The 19,637-nt window shown below is 37.8% G+C and overlaps 2 protein-coding genes across 2 annotated transcripts; both read right to left on the bottom strand.

Moving 5' to 3' along the window:
• Positions 1 to 11,114: 11,114 nt before the first annotated feature.
• On the bottom strand, positions 11,115 to 15,118 carry LOC130558753 (uncharacterized). Its single transcript, XM_057341354.1, has 12 exons — positions 15,049 to 15,118; positions 14,709 to 14,810; positions 14,279 to 14,511; positions 13,977 to 14,155; positions 13,738 to 13,831; positions 13,289 to 13,633; positions 13,072 to 13,189; positions 12,895 to 12,986; positions 12,660 to 12,774; positions 12,266 to 12,538; positions 11,964 to 12,125; positions 11,115 to 11,256 (listed from the first exon to the last, which is right to left on the bottom strand). Exons 1-12 carry the CDS (start codon positions 15,116 to 15,118, stop codon positions 11,150 to 11,152), a joined length of 1,890 nt encoding a protein of 629 aa, XP_057197337.1. The 3' UTR covers positions 11,115 to 11,149.
• A 1,035-nt stretch (positions 15,119 to 16,153) lies between these two features.
• On the bottom strand, positions 16,154 to 19,136 carry LOC130558752 (uncharacterized). Its single transcript, XM_057341353.1, has 9 exons — positions 19,078 to 19,136; positions 18,839 to 18,932; positions 18,390 to 18,734; positions 18,176 to 18,293; positions 17,998 to 18,089; positions 17,763 to 17,877; positions 17,369 to 17,641; positions 17,067 to 17,228; positions 16,154 to 16,359 (listed from the first exon to the last, which is right to left on the bottom strand). Exons 1-9 carry the CDS (start codon positions 19,134 to 19,136, stop codon positions 16,154 to 16,156), a joined length of 1,464 nt encoding a protein of 487 aa, XP_057197336.1.
• Positions 19,137 to 19,637: the final 501 nt, after the last annotated feature.

The raw sequence follows: 19,637 nt of genomic DNA, 5'->3' as shown, positions 1-19,637 counted from the left end.
AGGTAAGCAGACCGCAGTGTGTACGGCTCGAGACTATGATAAATAGGAATAAAAAATAAAAGGCTACTATAAATTAGTTATGGCAGGGTGAGTCAATTGGCGGCTCCCAGGTCATATTTAACTGATTTTTTTATTTTAAAAACCACTCGTTGCCCGAGTGCCGCACTGTGGTGCTGACGTCATTTTAAGGCGCGATCCCAAGGTCCACTGCGATTTCACACTCGGTAAGTAGAACAGTTAATTAACACAGATGGGAACAAACATTAAATATACGGAACAAAAACTGTTTAATCAGGTCAAGAAGTTGTGTTGAGAACCTTTAGAATTGCAAGGCAGCAATATCGCTACGCAGTAATTGACAGCAGATATTATAAACAATATAACGTGCTGCAGCACATGTGTAGGCTGGTTAAGGCTAAGTGAAGTTAGCTCATTAAATTCAAGCTTGTTTCTTTTTTCCACATATAATCATGCAAGATAATATCATAGGAGATTGTATGGTTTTTAATTATGATGTGTGTTCAGTTACCTATATTACTGTAAGTTAGCTCGATCACAACACTTTAGCCATTTATAAATGTTCGATGAAGAACAGTGTTGCCAGATTGGTGTGTTTTCCAGTAATTTATCAAAATCCACACAAAATTATATTGTAAACACACAAATCCTACCAATAATAAACTATACAAATTAATTCATAACTACAACGATATTGTGGCTCATCATATGGCATAATAAAGCAAATTAAGTGTTCTCTAAAGAAGGCTAAGGTGTAAATCATTTTCCATGTCTGTCATTTGCCTTAAAGAAATAAAAGGGTACAACAGAAATATCAAAATGCCACCTGTCCAAGCCCATTTTATTCCACATAGTACAACTCAAAACTGCCCGATCTGCTAACACTGATGAAGAAAATACTGGTAAAAATGTAAGGAGTTCAATATTTTATTTCTCTCTTTCTTATCAGGTCCTTCAAATTTGCCAGCTCCCAACATTCTCCTTTATGTAACCTCCCTCCACACGCACGCACGCACGCACGCACGCACGCACGCACGCACGCACGCACGCACACTAAAACCAAAGGCACTTTTAAGAGCCATGTCCGTCTTGTTAACCTGTACTTGTGTCTCTGTAGCTCGCTGTCTCTTTCTCTATTTACATTGTTGTATCTGTCCATCTTTCTGTTTCTCTCAATAGGTCCTACAAAAACTCTCTTTATTTTAACACATTGTCTGTCTGTTTTTTGTTTTTGTGTATATTTTGTATACTTTATATTTCTTGTCAAGCTATGACAAGGCCCAAATTTCGGCCCTGCCCATCTTGCCAGACTCCCAATCAGGCAAGCAGGAAAAGTTGTTATGTCTGCTTGGGAAGTCTGTCCACTAAACAAAAAATAAACGACAAAGTGGTGTCACTGGATAGCCAGTGGGGGCAATCTGTCAAGAAAAGCAGAAATGTTGGGCGTATAATTGATTCTGCCCGTATTGCAGTAAGTAAAATGAAAATTTTTCATAAGTTTTATTTGAAGTGTAACTGAAAGCCCATTTTGTCATATGGTGTATATCATAGACTATTAGCAGTATGATGTGGCCTTTATAAAGTTAATCTTATTTCATTCAAGGTAGACTCTTTATCTTTAAATTGTGCTTAAGAAGTTTTAGAAGTTGTGTTCTCTGTCAAATGAGTCAGTCATGTTGGCAATAGTAGAAACTGAAAGAGTACTGGCCTTATCTGAAATTGAACTTTGATCATATAAAAAACAAGATTAAATTTAAATCTTAAAATAAAATTGCTTTATACAGTACTAGTGTATCTAATAATTCAGTGGGTTTAATGTGTAGTTACTGATTTTGTTCATTTCAGGTGCGGAAACTTGAGGCAGTGGGTTACAAGCCCATTTTATTTATTGGAAAACAAAATAAAAAGGCTTCAAATAAGTGGGTTGCAGACATAATTACCCATCTGCACCCCACTCCTGTCACAAGAATTTTTCTGGAGAAGATGCAAAGGGCTTATGAATTTATGTTGATTAAGGGTAAGAGCAAGATTTTTGTTCAGAAATAATAATTATTATTAAAAATACATGTATGTTTCTTTATTAATATAATACAGATTTGAAATGAATGTAAATCTGTATTAAAGCAACCTCCACAGCACAGCAGCTGGACAGTGACATCCCCATAGCAGAGCAGCACAACAGCCCCTGTCAGGAGCAGTGCAGTGGTTCCATTTTGGAGCCGGAGAGTCTCACTGTGGAGCAGCCGGAGAATCTCACCTTGGAGATGCCGGAGAGCCTCACCGTGGAGCAGCCGGAGAACCTCACCGTGGAGATGCCGGAGAGCCTCACCGTGGAGCAGCCGGAGAACCTCACCGTGGAGATGCCGGAGAACCTCACCATGGAGCAGCCGGAGAACCTCACCGTGGAGATGCCGGAGAACCTCACCGTGGAGATGCCGGAGAACCTCACCGTGGAGATGCCGGAGAGCCTCACCGTGGAGATGCCGGAGAGCCTCACCGTGGAGATGCCGGAGAGCCTCACCGTGGAGCAGCCGGAGAACCTCACCGTGGAGATGCCGGAGAGCCTCACCATGGAGCAGCCGGAGAACCTCACCGTGGAGATGCCGGAGAACCTCACCGTGGAGATGCCGGAGAACCTCACCGTGGAGATGCCGGAGAACCTCACCGTGGAGATGCCGGAGAGCCTCACCGTGGAGCAGCCGGAGAACCTCACCGTGGAGATGCCGGAGAACCTCACCGTGGAGATGCCGGAGAGCCTCACCTTGGAGCAGCCGGAGAACCTCACCGTGGAGATGCCGGAGAACCTCACCATGAAACAGGAGATCCTCACCGAGGAGCAGCCGAAGAATCTCACAAAGGAGTCCGAGACTGTGTTTATACTTAACCTTGTTTCTCTGTCTTCCCCACACTCTCCAACTTCTCTCTATCCTCCCTCCTCTACTACTTTTACAGCTGTTCTTCCAACACAGTCTTCTCCACCTCCACTGCCATGCTCGAAGTCTTTGCGACAGAGGAAGAAAAGGACAAAAACCTCAATTTGTTCACCAGCACCTTCTGCCACCTCTGTCTCTCCTCCATCTCTTATCCCCACAGATCTCTCCGTTCCACAATCTTGTCCTCCACCTGCTGCCTCTTCTATCTCCAAGCCCTTGAGTCAGGAGGGGCCAAAAGTGAAGAAGAAAAGAAAGAGTAAGTTTTGTTTTGCCGTGGTATACCTTAATACACACTATTCATGAATTTGCACTCAGACCAAGTTGACTTTAGGCAAATTAGATTTATTCGGGTCATCAGGTCATTGGTAGCCATAGCCAGTACGCAGTATATTGTTCTTTTGTTATTTAGCTGAGTTTAAGTGAACAGTGTCCAAGGGCTGTGGTTAATGTCAATCACTGACTTAAAGGTGCAGTAGGAGATCTTGGAAATTGCTAAATTTAGCCTGACAGCACTAAAAGCGAACGTACCACCCTCCCTGCAAATCGCTGTCCGAAGCCATGCCCCCAAAACACTTGAACGCACACAGATCAGACGATCACATGTCATTAACCAATGAGAAAACTTCATAGTACAGTTAGTAAAAGTACTACAATACCAAGAAGGAAGGTCAGGTTGTTTGATTGACATTCTCGCTCTGTCTGCGTAGTGTACGTGAACGCGCTGATGACGTATCCTGTCTGCACAAACTGGGTGCACAGAGGTATGCAAATACATGTTGACTGGCAGGTAGGAAAGCCAATAGAAACGTTTGGAACGAGCGTTTTGATTGGACTTACATTTCTTGTGCCTACGCCTTCCACAGAATATATAAATACATATACAATACATTTAGACCCATTAACTGAATGATTGCTAACTGGATGTGAAGAGACTTTCAACCAGCATAAAAAAAAAAATTTCTGAAGACAATCACCTATTGCACCTTTAAGCTAGGAAGGCTTTTGGATACCCAGCCCAGTACATATTTGCTTGATCCACAAAAAGCAGGGACAAAGTCACTTGGACACAAGTGGAAAGGACCACAGATCACCTCACAAGTGAAATGACAACTATTAACTTGAGATTCAACTACAAAGCATGACACTCATTGCTTAATAAACTTTCCTTGTTTTTTGATCATTAAGGTTGCCTAAAATGTAGTAGGCAGAAGATCTTCCTATTTGATAAAATAACTGGGGAAAGAATAAAGGAGGTAAAATGTATTTTATTAGGCTGCTTGCTTGTCTCTGTGACTAATTCTGTCCTTTAAAGATAATAAAACAATATGTTATGCCCTATCCAGTGATTGCTTAAACAGCTCAAATAATAATTACTTTGTGTGTGTGTGTGTGTGTGTGTAGGGAAAAGCAGAATTTAAAGTCCATTGGTTGCCTTGCACTGTGTGGTAAGTCGTGTTTTATTAACCCTTTCATTCCATTATAATGCTAAGTGGTCTATTCCATGATTAATATGATGTAGGCAAAGATAAAATTGCGTCTTGAAAGCAGCATAGAAGTTTCTGTTATTGATGTCTGTGGCAGGAGAAAGGGCGATGATCAGTAGTCTGGACTGAACTCAGAGAGTGTGACTGAATTTCAAATTCTGGAGGATATACCATTATTTTTTTTTAAAGAAAAAGGAGCATGATCTACCTCCTTGTGTGGATTTAGATATCTAGCTATTTGTTAGAGCACAACATTTTGTGATTGAAGTGGACACAATGGATTGTGGGAGCTGGACAATTCAGTGCTTTCTAAGTAATTAATAAAGTTTTAAAAGTAGTTGACAGGCAGCCAGTGTATTGACAATAAAATGGGGCTGATGTAACCCTATTTTTGGTTTTAATTAAGCACTCAAGCTGCTACATACACAACTTGCTGAAGCTTATTTATTGAGCAGGACATTGACCGAGGACATTTACCCACTAATGCATTAGTAGTGAATCATGAACGCATACATTTTTTCAGCATCTGAAACATTAAACTTGTCATAATTTAGCAATATTTCTAAGATGGAAAATGATGTTCTACATGTGATTTTCAATGGATTGATTGCAGTCAAACGAGGTAGATTAGGGCAATGAGAAAGAAAAGAGCAGTATTAAATATGAAGAAGGGAGAACAATGACGAATGGCAGTGGGAGCAAGATGCAGTCAATATCCTTATCCCTGAGTCTGTAGAACTGACAGATCTGCTAGGAATGCAACATGAAAACATGCTGAAATTTTACAACTTCATTATTCTGCAATTTATTCTGCAAGTCATAGCCCCTTTCCAGTTAATCCAAGAGTGTTTTTTAATAAATGACAAATTTATTGACAAATATCAATAAATGTCAGTAAACTCCCTAAATGAAACCCAACAATGATCTTTATTTTTGTTCTGTGTTCTAATGATATGTTTTGCTTATGATATTACAGTGGCAAAACTTGGGATGACACATGGGAGCCTGCCAGCGGATTCCAGCATTTTTTGCCAGTGTCTCCAAATCCCAACCTGCTTTCACCATGACAGTATACTCACCATGAACACCTGGACTCGTCAAGCACACTTCAATTCTGAGTGTGTTGTTGTTGTTGTTGTTTTGCTTGCTGTTCTTCATAAAGTTTTTGCACGGTGCATGCACTCTTTTAGTATTTTTTTGAAAAGTTGTCATTTTAAACACCTTTTGCATTTGTCATGAACTGCGTAACTGCCAGGTATTGTAGCACGGAGAGGGCATGTTACAAACATGCTGTTTGTTATAATGGCATTCCCAAAGATATTATTTTTAAAGATTTTTGCAGTGCAATTTTAGTATAGGATAGATGCAAACTCCTCACCTTTAGGTGACAACTCATTTTTTTGAGAGCAAAATAGGTGACCTATGAGGAGTTGCAGACTGGTCATAACTATTTATATTTACTTATAAAAAGATAGACTGGTCTTATTTGTACTGGAAAAGTAAGGCTGAAAACCACTTGGCAACTGCTAGCAAGTTTTGTATAGAATTTTCTTTGCTCTTTACTAAACTGTCTAAAAAGGGTAAATATGTTTTTTTTGTGTGTAAAATTACAGTTTGGATATATAAGGTAATACAAATATTTTTAAAAATACCTGAGGATTTACACATGAATATGTGAAACAAATATCTTTAAAAAAATCCATGTGGAGCATGCCCCCAGAGGTGTAAAGAGTACCTGAAAACCATACTTAAGTAAAAGTACAAATACCTTGCAGTGAAAATTACTCCATTACAAGTTACAAGTCACCAATTCCAAAACGACTTCAGTAAAAGTCTTAGAGTATCTGATTTTAACAGTACTTGAGTATTTTACTCATACTGAATGTAGGCTCAAAGAAGCACTAGTCCTCAACACTTAAGAGACACGTCAGTGAAAAACTAGAAACAGTTGATTTGTGAGGAGAGCAATCGCATTTATTTTCTTAAATCATAATAAGACTGAACACCTCAAAATTGCAACAAATCATGGTCGACACCATAACCTACGTCATTACAAACACCCTAAGTCTCATTTAAGCTCAAGTGCTCATAAGTAAACCAAACTCCTTCAAAAAGGTCTCTTCAATATAACAGATAAATAAAATAATGTTAAGTAGAATTAAAAAGTCAAAGCCTTTTTGCACTGGACATGCTGGTTTGGGCCTCATGGCCAGCTGCAGTCATGTCCTCATTTCACATACACTGTTAGCCCTTACCTGCCATTTCTACAGTAATATATTGGCAACACTGTTGCCAGCTAGTTACTGTAGGTGTTTTACAGTAAACTACTGCAATGGCTGTTTGAAGATACATTATTAAAGAATCTATTAACGCACTTAAGTCACACAGTCTTAGATGAACAAGTGTAAATAACAGATGAACACAATAAATCTGTCAAGATTTCACCAGAGGAGAATTAAACACAAACATCAATAACATCTTCACATATTACAGACACCACTTTCACTTTATTTCTGTCATCTGTGTAAGATCTTATTGAGATTTAACTCTAGTTCATAGTGGTTCAATTATGTTTTAAGTCACCATTATGGTGATCAGTGTTTGCTTTGGTTGGACTCTTTGACTTTCTTGTAGCTTTAAAATGTACACTTATACAATAACACTGAAAGGGACTTTACAGGAACCGCAACTTTATGTTTGCTTAGTAACTGAAGATACATCTGAAAGAATTCAATCATTAAATAATAATAATATAGCATTTAAGATTTATTAAGATATGTTTGGTAAAGTGATTACATGTTATAATGGAAAGATCTCTGTCAGAAAATCTTTCTTTGCAATTGAGACACAGTTAGACACTTGACATACAAACCTCATCAATGGTGACAAACAATCATGAATGAGTTTTGTACTATGTACCCAGCATGCATTGCAGCATGAAGCTGTTCAGTTGATTGTCACCATTGTTGAGATTCATATGTGGATTGTTCATTTCTCTGTGTCCGACTCATTCTATAGGTTAATATTTTGTCTATATAGTGTGAGAGCACTTTTGAAAATTGAAATACTATACATTCTTTTTACTGGTTTACATCACTTCATGGCAATAGTCCCACCATATGGTCAAATTTTGAGCAAACATGTTTAGAGCACATTTAGGAAGAGTTAGTTTTAAAAATAAGAGCTTTTGTAGATGTGTGACCTACAGTAACTAGCTGGCAACAGTGTTGCCAATATATTACTGTAGAAATAGCGGGTAAGGGCTAACCGTGTATAAACCGCCAGCGATTGACATCTACCTGATACTGCACTCATATTCATATAAAGAAGCCATGTTGACAAGTTTTTGTAAGTTAGGGCAAAATCCACAAGATTGTAGTACCTTCATTGCCCTGTAAATGGCAATATTAATTATAAGATAGGTGCCATGCAAAATGTAATGTGTAATTGCATTAGTCATTACAAATGTAGTGGAGTAAAGAGTACATATACTTGTTCAAAAATGTAGTTAAGTAGAGAGTAAAAGTTGCTAATATCTTTAATACTCAGTACAACTACAAAGTAGCCAAAAAGATACTTAAGTAAAGTAACTAAGTACATTTACTCCAATACTTTACACCACTGCGATGCCCCCGGTTCTCACCTTTTTACTCCTTTACCTGTTTGCATCTCTGTATAGGTAAGTTTACATGAACTGTCTGTCTGTTATGCCAAACATGAATAAAAACCATAAAATAAATATAATAACAATATATTTGTTGTTACATATTTTCCATTTACATATTTGTTTCCATTTTGTCTAAAATATAATAAATTTATTAATAAGAATGATTATTTACATTTTAAATTTCTTTTTTCTTAAATTTACATTTTTATATTTTTATGTCTAATATCTAGGTGAGAGAGGATACTGTACTAAATCTGTCTACTTTTGTCTTTAAGGTTTGACATACTGATACATTTTGGGAAAGGATTATATATTCGTATATATATATACACGCAGAAATTAAAAATTTTGAAATAGTTAATTATTTATTTCTCATACAGTACACAGCTGTCACAGTTACTTACCCTCCGGTTCATACCATGGAAATCAATAGGCCCTTACTTTGAAAAAAAGATTCACTAATATGTTTCCACATCAGGTTAGCCCCAGATAGGAATCTATAACTCTAAAAGTATATTTTTATTTTTAGTGAGAAGAAATAAATATTTAACTAACCTTCTGGTATAACCATTTTATACAGTCTATGGGTATAACCCACCTTCAGCTGGAAGATCCCGTAATGACCATATTCGGACAATTACGTATGACGTGGATTTTGGCACGCTGTGGCTGGACTAACTTTTAGGCAAAAATGCAAGGTGCTTCATGTTGCAAACTATGTTTTACTGACATTGTGACTTCAGTATTACTGTCATTGAACAATGACGGATTGCTATGTTGCAAGAAATTACCCATTTACCGAAATCCTAACCCTAACCCTACAGCGTAAGTAGGGAACTACAATTTACGGTGCAATGTCTCATGATAGAGTGAAAAAGGCTTATGGGTAATGTAGTTAAAAAAACTTTTAGTAATTAAATAAAGTAAATACTGTATTTAAAGAACAAAGGGATATCTAAATTTGTTCATTGTGCAAATCTTTACGATATATTTGAGAGCCAGGTCGAAATTTGGTATTTTACTAAAAACTCTTTTTAAAACACTTTTTTAAAAACTTTCTGTGTATGTGAGAAAACTGTGTCCAACATTATTTATTAAACACAGGATAAGTAGTTGTCCTGCTGTTTTTCCCTTGGATATGTTCATTGGACTTTGAGTTACATTCATTTGAAATGTGCCCTTTTTTCTTCTTCCAGGGGACACTTCTGGTCCCCTGGGGTGAAAGGGCAATAAAACCTATACAGATGTACTATATTTGTCATGGACAACAAACTGTTGTCACATTTATGCCTGAACATTTTTATTTATTTCTGCCCCTTTCTGTATTTACAACATGCTTATGTTAGGTTTTGATGGTGCTGTGAGACTCTGAAAACAAAATACAGAAATACAGTAAAAATGTCCACAAAAAAAAGGTAAAAGTAACATTACCAGGCAACATATTATTTCTTTATATATCATTCATTTTCCTTTAGCAAAATGGCAATGGGTGAACTTGCATTTAGTGTTGGGAAATAATGATTCTTCATCATAATTGCTATTTGTTTGTTTTTTTGTCATGCTTGTCTATATGTCCCTATTATAATCTGCTTATTCCATGTCTCCAAACAGGTTTCAACAGCACCCTAAACTAGGACACAGGCATGTGGCCAGTTGTTTTTCCTCAGCCCAGGGCTGAAGACCTAAAATTCTCTTTTCCCCTGTGAATCATATTTCATTTGATTATTATTACTCAAGATTATCTAGTCTTGTAGTTGGTTGAGGTGGAGCTCATTTTGAACTATTTTGTAGACAACTGTATCTAATGATTATTGTCAACATGAGGTTTTTCTTGGTTTGTAAAAATTATGAAAATAGTGAGAAATTACACATTACCCAAAAAGATCTCATCACAAATACTGTGAACAGTTAAAACCTCAATATTATAAAAACCATACATAGCAATTAAGCAACTAAAAAAATGCAAATCTGGAACCATTAATTTTTTTACATTAAAATGATCAACTTATAATCAACAAATTGACTGATTATTTTGAATGTACTTTTACTGTCAGTATAAACTACTGAGTAGTTTTATTTATACCAAAATGTCATATTTTATAATCTCTTCATGAGCTGCAAGTTCAGTAAAAAGTTTTTTTTTCTTTGAACTACACAGNAAGCATAAGAAACAAATCATCTAGGACAAGTACCTCAAATCTATACTTTAGTACAGTACAGTACTTAGCCTTACAATAATGTACTGAATTACCACCACTGACTGCTTGTAGAGGCATGCATGCATTCATTTTTATGTAAGTGAGAAAAGACAGACACTACACTTTGGTTTAATTTATAAGGTGATCAACAGCAGATTTTATTACATGCTTGATTCATGGTTAAGGTCAAGTTCACTGTCAAGAAAAATGAGGTGTCACAGTCTTGTGGATTACAGTTCGTCATCAGAGATTTCGAAGTCACTGTCATAGTCATCAGCTGACAGTTTGTTTAAGAAGTTGAGGTTCTCTGCTCCAGACAAAACTGGCAGGTAACAGTCTCTTGCTTGCACCCTCATTTCTCTGATTTTACGTTGCTTTCTGTGGATGACGCTCTGCAGACCTTTCAAACCCTCTTCACTTAGGTCACATTGCGAATCTTAAAAGAAGAATGAAATAACAAAATCACATTAAGCCTCCCTTAGAAACTTTATAAACAGTCATCATTGTTGTATATGTTTAATAGGGCTGCCCTCTAATACTAACGCAAAAATGTTAGTCTTTCAGAAAAGTCATTGTCCTAATTTGGATTGGTTATACTGTTGCAGAAAAAAAAAAAACGCAAACAAACATACTANCATTAAATAGAGGGACAAATCAAAGGGGAACAGGTGTGGGGCATGAACTAATAAACAACCAATAACGAGAGATACAAAAGGGCGGGAACACAGACAAGTACCGGAGAGAGTATCGAAGGCCGACAGGGTCAAAATGACTCTCTCCACACATAACAAGGGATCCTGCCGTGATTCTACCACAAGATCAAGAAAGACATGACACGACGAGCCAGAATCACGACACTCTTGCTTGCACCCTCATTTCTCTGATTTTACGTTGCTTTCTGTGGATGACGCTCTGCAGACCTTTCAAACCCTCTTCACTTAGGTCACATTGCGAATCTTAAAAGAAGAATGAAATAACAAAATCACATTAAGCCTCCCTTAGAAACTTTATAAACAGTCATCATTGTTGTATATGTTTAATAGGGCTGCCCTCTAATACTAACGCAAAAATGTTAGTCTTTCAGAAAAGTCATTGTCCTAATTTGGATTGGTTATACTGTTGCAGAAAAAAACCCCGCAAACAAACATACTACACAGCACATGGTGACAGTCACGGACAGATATTATTGATGATACGGCTGGTCCCTGTTACATAGTAATTACATATGTGAGGGCAGGAAATTCAAAATTGGAACATTGAAAGAGTTTCAAGGACATCTCCAAGAAAGCAAGAATGCCAACTTTCAGCTACCAATTGGATAGAGATTTGGGCAAAGTGTAATGATGGCTCATACAGCTACATCCACTTATGATACAATAAAATATGTTTTCATTACTAGGCTACTTTTTACTTTAATGATTAGACAGGACACGTCTTCTATTTAGTTATAGGAATATGGAATTTAGTAAAAATCAGACTCTTACTAACAGTTAAGTAAAAATAGTCTTACAGTTATGATGGCTAAAAGAACTTATAACATTCTTTCTCAGCCCTGGAACTGAGTATTTTGTGAGTCCATTTTCCAGGAAAATCCTTGGTCAGGGGCAACCCTATTCTTAAGTTTGTGCCATATATTACAAATAAATACTTTTCAGTGTCTCACTGGCAAACAAGCAGGACAGTTCTCTAAGGGTATCAGCACGAGTTGAAAGATATTTCCAATGGTTGTCCATCTCTGCAACAAGAATCTTCTGCTCCTCCTGAAGTCTCCTTAATGACATGATGATGTCGAATGCCTTTCTCTTTGTCCTTAGATCGACAGAGTCTGGAACGCATGAGAAAAACTTATGTCATACATCAACCTTCAAAGAATCTTTAAAATCATATGGAGTTGCAGACTGACATTTGAGGCATTGTGGGTAATGTATCAGTATGTATAAGAATTGTCAGAAGACTAGTACATACCACTGTGTGGTAGCTGCCATGGCCAAGCTGTCTCACCAGACAAAATGGTTTCCAAGCACAGAGTTTCAGTGTTTGGAACCATTCTGTTGTATTTCTCTACAACTGATGTCAGGATCCCCTTCTCCTCCCTGATCTTGCGGCGGATCCTGGCACGACCCTTGTTACCATCTGTATCTTTATAGAGACGCTGGGAAAGTCTCTTGATACTCGCCACCAGCACCTCAATTCTGCTGGCCAAGGCATCAACATCATTTGTGGAAGTTGTTGATGTTACTGAGAAGAAATGTGTATGAAAAATTACAATAACAGTAACAATTACAATTATTCATGACTAAATGCATTACTAGTAATATATATATGTATACATATATATATACACTAGTCATTTCCTGACCGTCTGCCCACTCCTTTACATCATTGAGCCAGTCTTCCAATTGGCTCTCTGTCACTGCCAGTTCGACTTTTATAGACTCTAGGTTTTGCAACTGGCTTTGCAGAGCTTTTGTGGTCTGCAATGGCAAGCAATCACAGATAGTACAAAATCAAGAACCAAATGTTAAATCCACAGCTTCAAACACAAATAACATACATTACTGAACATCTAAAACAAATTCTACTGATGTTATTACCTTCTGATAACGGCGGGTCAGTGTGGTGGCCAAATTGTTTAACTTTTGCTGATTCCAGCGCATGGCCATGAGTGTCAGCATGTCTGTGCGTCCTGCAAACACAGAGAATATCATGTTACCATATTCCCCTACTTATTATGATAATGATGTAACTAGGGCAGTACGTGGTCATTTTACCTGCTTTGGACATGTGTTTTGTGGTCACTGCAATCCTTGACAGGAAAGCATTGCACTGTTCCACCTCCTCCCCTAGTGTCAAACCAGCCCCATCCTGATATGCCCCACTCCATTTCACCTGATTAGGAATAATAAAAAATAATAATAATGCTGAGAAAGTTTTGACATTCATTTCAAACAGTTCAGTTTTGGTAATCACATAGCAAAGTTCACCTACCTCGCATTTAAAATCATGGGCTTTGGCATGGAATACTGAAAGGAAGGGCTTCATGTTAAGAAGGTGCTGGAGCTCTGGACAGCTTTTTGCAACTCTTTGGAGGTAGGGCCAATATTTGCAGGTCACATCCATACAAAAAAAAGTGATTTGCCTACTGGCCAGCTTTTCTTGCAGGTACAGGGGATAGGCAAAAATTTCACCCCTGTACATATTTAAAGCACAGAGCAGCACTCCGTGTCGACACACCGCAAGCTCCAATCCCTCCTCGTCTACCTTGCTTGCTGATCTTTGGGAGGTCTCTCTGGCTGCTGACCACTCCCCTCCACAAACACCTCTTCCACCGACCTATAATATGGAAAATGGTTGATGAAAATAAGACTCTCCTAAACAAACTCTTCAGTAGGAGGTAAGTGTAGTCCTGTATATAGTCTAATCGTCTGCGATTTTACATGTTTGGATGTCTTGTGAATGTAGTCCACAAATCTTGTCACATCTTCATCCTTAGCTATAAAGACGTCTTCAAAGATGGCCTGTTCTTTAGATCTAAAAATAATAATAAAAAATACAGAACAGGTACACAAAAGTTTATGATACTTTGTAATCTAATTTTACTTCGTGCACATTAAAGAGATATCTTTTCTTATTAATATTGTTTCAACTCTGTGATATTATACACAATTTGAAATACCTAGCTGCATTCTTAAAACGGTAATGCTTGCGGTTTCCATCTACTGAAACTGCCAGCATATCTGGGGTGCACGCAGGACAGATGAAGGGCTCTTCCTTGCAGATTTTGTCCACCTCATATCGCACAGCCTCCCACTCAAAGAAAATTTTCTGAAAACTGTCAGTGGAGATCTTGCCAGTCTATTAAAATTAAGGAAACCAACAGCTAATAATGTACAACAAATACATTAGCATCAAACAGAGTTTCATCCCACAATACAAAGAGATTAACAATACTGTAGGATAAATACATTTAAAACTCACACGACCAAAGCGGACAGTTCGCTGATCGAGCATTCTTACAAATGCTTGGCAAGACAGTCCTGGTGCTGCCATCTTCATTTCTTCAAATGAGAAAAAGACATCTGTGGCATAAATTGTGGCAAAGTGAAGGGTCGCAGGCCAGTAGTCACTTCGATTTAGGTCGACCACTCCAGCAGCCCAAGTGGCTTGGCACGCCTCACAATTCCACTCAGGCATGCTTAGATCATATCGTCCTGGAAAAATCAAAAACACATCCACTTTAACGTAAACCTTACGCGAGTAATCAGGGTTTGGATTCTTTAAACAATTTTTACATTACTTTGTATACTTTTTAAATATTACTCAGAAGTCATTTGTAGATTTTACATTCAGACCTGAGCAAAACTTATGGGAGTAGAGCATGTATAGATTTTTATCTTCACACCCTTACCATTCATTGTGATCACAGCAACAGTCTTCCCTGGGCTGACCCTCAATGACTCTGATGGACAACCACAAATTTTGTCAGGAATCTCCACAGGTACAAGCCGTCCTGAAAATGATCAAACATGTGAATTAAGACCATTTGTATTGACTGAGTAATATAACAGTGTAATGGTTCAATGGTAATGAAGGGCATTGCTGAAAAAGTATAGAAGAGATGCTCAAAAAGCTTCAATTAAATATCAAACGATAAGACACAAAAAGGCATTATTTAAATAGTAAATCTTATGAGGCCTAACGATTCTCTGAATGATATGTATGTTGTACACTCACAAACCAGAACTTACCACAATGGGAAAGAGCCTTATCTAAAACAAAAGTTGTTGGAGGCAGTGGCTGATAGAATCCAGGAGTCATGGCATCTCGGTTATGGAGAACATGTCTGGTGTGCATGCTGACATCACATTCAGCACAGAAGAAGATCATTCATTTTCCTTTAGCAAAATGGCAATGGGTGAACTTGCATTTAGTGTTGGGAAATAATGATTCTTCATCATAATTGCTATTTGTTTGTTTTTTTGTCATGCTTGTCTATATGTCCCTATTATAATCTGCTTATTCCATGTCTCCAAACAGGTTTCAACAGCACCCTAAACTAGGACACAGGCATGTGGCCAGTTGTTTTTCCTCAGCCCAGGGCTGAAGACCTAAAATTCTCTTTTCCCCTGTGAATCATATTTCATTTGATTATTATTACTCAAGATTATCTAGTCTTGTAGTTGGTTGAGGTGGAGCTCATTTTGAACTATTTTGTAGACAACTGTATCTAATGATTATTGTCAACATGAGGTTTTTCTTGGTTTGTAAAAATTATGAAAATAGTGAGAAATTACACATTACCCAAAAAGATCTCATCACAAATACTGTGAACAGTTAAAACCTCAATATTATAAAAACCATACATAGCAATTAAGCAACTAAAAAAATGCAAATCTGGAACCATTAATTTTTTTACATTAAAATGATCAACTTATAATCAACAAATTGACTGATTATTTTGAATGTACTTTTACTGTCAGTATAAACTACTGAGTAGTTTTATTTATACCAAAATGTCATATTTTATAATCTCTTCATGAGCTGCAAGTTCAGTAAAAAGTTTTTTTTTCTTTGAACTACACAGAAGCATAAGAAACAAATCATCTAGGACAAGTACCTCAAATCTATACTTTAGTACAGTACAGTACTTAGCCTTACAATAATGTACTGAATTTCCACCACTGACTGCTTGTAGAGGCATGCATGCATTCATTTTTATGTAAGTGAGAAAAGACAGACACTACACTTTGGTTTAATTTATAAGGTGATCAACAGCAGATTTTATTACATGCTTGATTCATGGTTAAGGTCAAGTTCACTGTCAAGAAAAAAGAGGTGTCACAGTCTTGTGGATTACAGTTCGTCATCAGAGATTTCGAAGTCACTGTCATAGTCATCAGCTGACAGTTTGTTTAAGAAGTTGAGGTTCTCTGCTCCAGACAAAACTAGCAGGTAACAGTCTCTTGCTTGCACCCTCATTTCTCTGATTTTACGTTGCTTTCTGTGGATGACGCTCTGCAGACCTTTCAAACCCTCTTCACTTAGGTCACATTGCGAATCTTAAAAGAAGAATGAAATAACAAAATCACATTAAGCCTCCCTTAGAAACTTTATAAACAGTCATCATTGTTGTATATGTTTAATAGGGCTGCCCTCTAATACTAACGCAAAAATGTTAGTCTTTCAGAAAAGTCATTGTCCTAATTTGGATTGGTTATACTGTTGCAGAAAAAAACCCCGCAAACAAACATACTACACAGCACATGGTGACAGTCACGGACAGATATTATTGATGATACGGCTGGTCCCTGTTACATAGTAATTACATATGTGAGGGCAGGAAATTCAAAATTGGAACATTGAAAGAGTTTCAAGGACATCTCCAAGAAAGCAAGAATGCCAACTTTCAGCTACCAATTGGATAGAGATTTGGGCAAAGTGTAATGATGGCTCATACAGCTACATCCACTTATGATACAATAAAATATGTTTTCATTACTAGGCTACTTTTTACTTTAATGATTAGACAGGACACGTCTTCTATTTAGTTATAGGAATATGGAATTTAGTAAAAATCAGACTCTTACTAACAGTTAAGTAAAAATAGTCTTACAGTTATGATGGCTAAAAGAACTTATAACATTCTTTCTCAGCCCTGGAACTGAGTATTTTGTGAGTCCATTTTCCAGGAAAATCCTTGGTCAGGGGCAACCCTATTCTTAAGTTTGTGCCATATATTACAAATAAATACTTTTCAGTGTCTCACTGGCAAACAAGCAGGACAGTTCTCTAAGGGTATCAGCACGAGTTGAAAGATATTTCCAATGGTTGTCCATCTCTGCAACAAGAATCTTCTGCTCCTCCTGAAGTCTCCTTAATGACATGATGATGTCGAATGCCTTTCTCTTTGTCCTTAGATCGACAGAGTCTGGAACGCATGAGAAAAACTTATGTCATACATCAACCTTCAAAGAATCTTTAAAATCATATGGAGTTGCAGACTGACATTTGAGGCATTGTGGGTAATGTATCAGTATGTATAAGAATTGTCAGAAGACTAGTACATACCACTGTGTGGTAGCTGCCATGGCCAAGCTGTCTCACCAGACAAAATGGTTTCCAAGCACAGAGTTTCAGTGTTTGGAACCATTCTGTTGTATTTCTCTACAACTGATGTCAGGATCCCCTTCTCCTCCCTGATCTTGCGGCGGATCCTGGCACGACCCTTGTTACCATCTGTATCTTTATAGAGACGCTGGGAAAGTCTCTTGATACTCGCCACCAGCACCTCAATTCTGCTGGCCAAGGCATCAACATCATTTGTGGAAGTTGTTGATGTTACTGAGAAGAAATGTGTATGAAAAATTACAATAACAGTAACAATTACAATTATTCATGACTAAATGCATTACTAGTAATATATATATGTATACATATATATATACACTAGTCATTTCCTGACCGTCTGCCCACTCCTTTACATCATTGAGCCAGTCTTCCAATTGGCTCTCTGTCACTGCCAGTTCGACTTTTATAGACTCTAGGTTTTGCAACTGGCTTTGCAGAGCTTTTGTGGTCTGCAATGGCAAGCAATCACAGATAGTACAAAATCAAGAACCAAATGTTAAATCCACAGCTTCAAACACAAATAACATACATTACTGAACATCTAAAACAAATTCTACTGATGTTATTACCTTCTGATAACGGCGGGTCAGTGTGGTGGCCAAATTGTTTAACTTTTGCTGATTCCAGCGCATGGCCATGAGTGTCAGCATGTCTGTGCGTCCTGCAAACACAGAGAATATCATGTTACCATATTCCCCCTACTTATTATGATAATGATGTAACTAGGGCAGTGCGTGGTCATTTTACCTGCTTTGGACATGTGTTTTGTGGTCACTGCAATCCTTGACAGGAAAGCATTGCACTGTTCCACCTCCTCCCCTAGTGTCAAACCAGCCCCATCCTGATATGCCCCACTCCATTTCACCTGATTAGGAATAATAAAAAATAATAATGCTTTGAAAGTTTTGACATTCATTTCAAACAGTTCAGTTTTGGTAATCACATAGCAAAGTTCACCTACCTCGCATTTAAAATCATGGGCTTTGGCATGGAATACTGAAAGGAAGGGCTTCATGTTAAGAAGGTGCTGGAGCTCTGGACAGCTTTTTGCAACTCTTTGGAGGTAGGGCCAATATTTGCAGGTCACATCCATACAAAAAAAAGTGATTTGCCTACTGGCCAGCTTTTCTTGCAGGTACAGGGGATAGGCAAAAATTTCACCCCTGTACATATTTAAAGCACAGAGCAGCACTCCGTGTCGACACACCGCAAGCTCCAATCCCTCCTCGTCTACCTTGCTTGCTGATCTTTGGGAGGTCTCTCTGGCTGCTGACCACTCCCCTCCACAAACACCTCTTCCACCGACCTATAATATGGAAAATGGTTGATGAAAATAAGACTCTCCTAAACAAACTCTTCAGTAGGAGGTAAGTGTAGTCCTGTATATAGTCTAATCGTCTGCGATTTTACATGTTTGGATGTCTTGTGAATGTAGTCCACAAATCTTGTCACATCTTCATCCTTAGCTATAAAGACGTCTTCAAAGATGGCCTGTTCTTTAGATCTAAAAATAATAATAAAAAATACAGAACAGGTACACAAAAGTTTATGATACATTGTAATCTAATTTTACTTGGTGCACATTAAAGAGATATCTTTTCTTATTAATATTGTTTCAACTGTGTGATATTATACACAATTTGAAATACCTAGCTGCATTCTTAAAACGGTAATGCTTGCGGTTTCCATCTACTGAAACTGCCAGCATATATGGGGTGCACGCAGGACAGATGAAGGGCTCTTCCTTGCAGATTTTGTCCACCTCATATCGCACAGCCTCCCACTCAAAGAAAAATTTCTGAAAACTGTCAGTGGAGATCTTGCCAGTCTATTAAAATTAAGGAAACCAACAGCTAATAATGTACAACAAATACATTAGCATCAAACAGGGTTTCATCCCACAATACAAAGAGATTAACAATACTGTAGGATAAATAAATTTAAAACTCACACGACCAAAGCGGACAGTTCGCTGATCGAGCATTCTTACAAATGCTTGGCAAGACAGTCCTGGTGCTGCCATCTTCATTTCTTCAAATGAGAAAAAGACATCTGTGGCATAAATTGTGGCAAAGTGAAGGGTCGCAGGCCAGTAGTCACTTCGATTTAGGTCAACCACTCCAGCAGCCCAAGTGGCTTGGCAAGCCTCACAATTCCACTCAGGCATGCTTAGATCATATCGTCCTGGAAAAATCAAAAACACATCCAC

Source organism: Triplophysa rosa, linkage group LG9 (assembly GCF_024868665.1).
Source record: "Triplophysa rosa linkage group LG9, Trosa_1v2, whole genome shotgun sequence".
Taxonomy (NCBI): domain Eukaryota; kingdom Metazoa; phylum Chordata; class Actinopteri; order Cypriniformes; family Nemacheilidae; genus Triplophysa; species Triplophysa rosa.
This window is presented reverse-complemented; position numbering and strand designations above follow the sequence as displayed.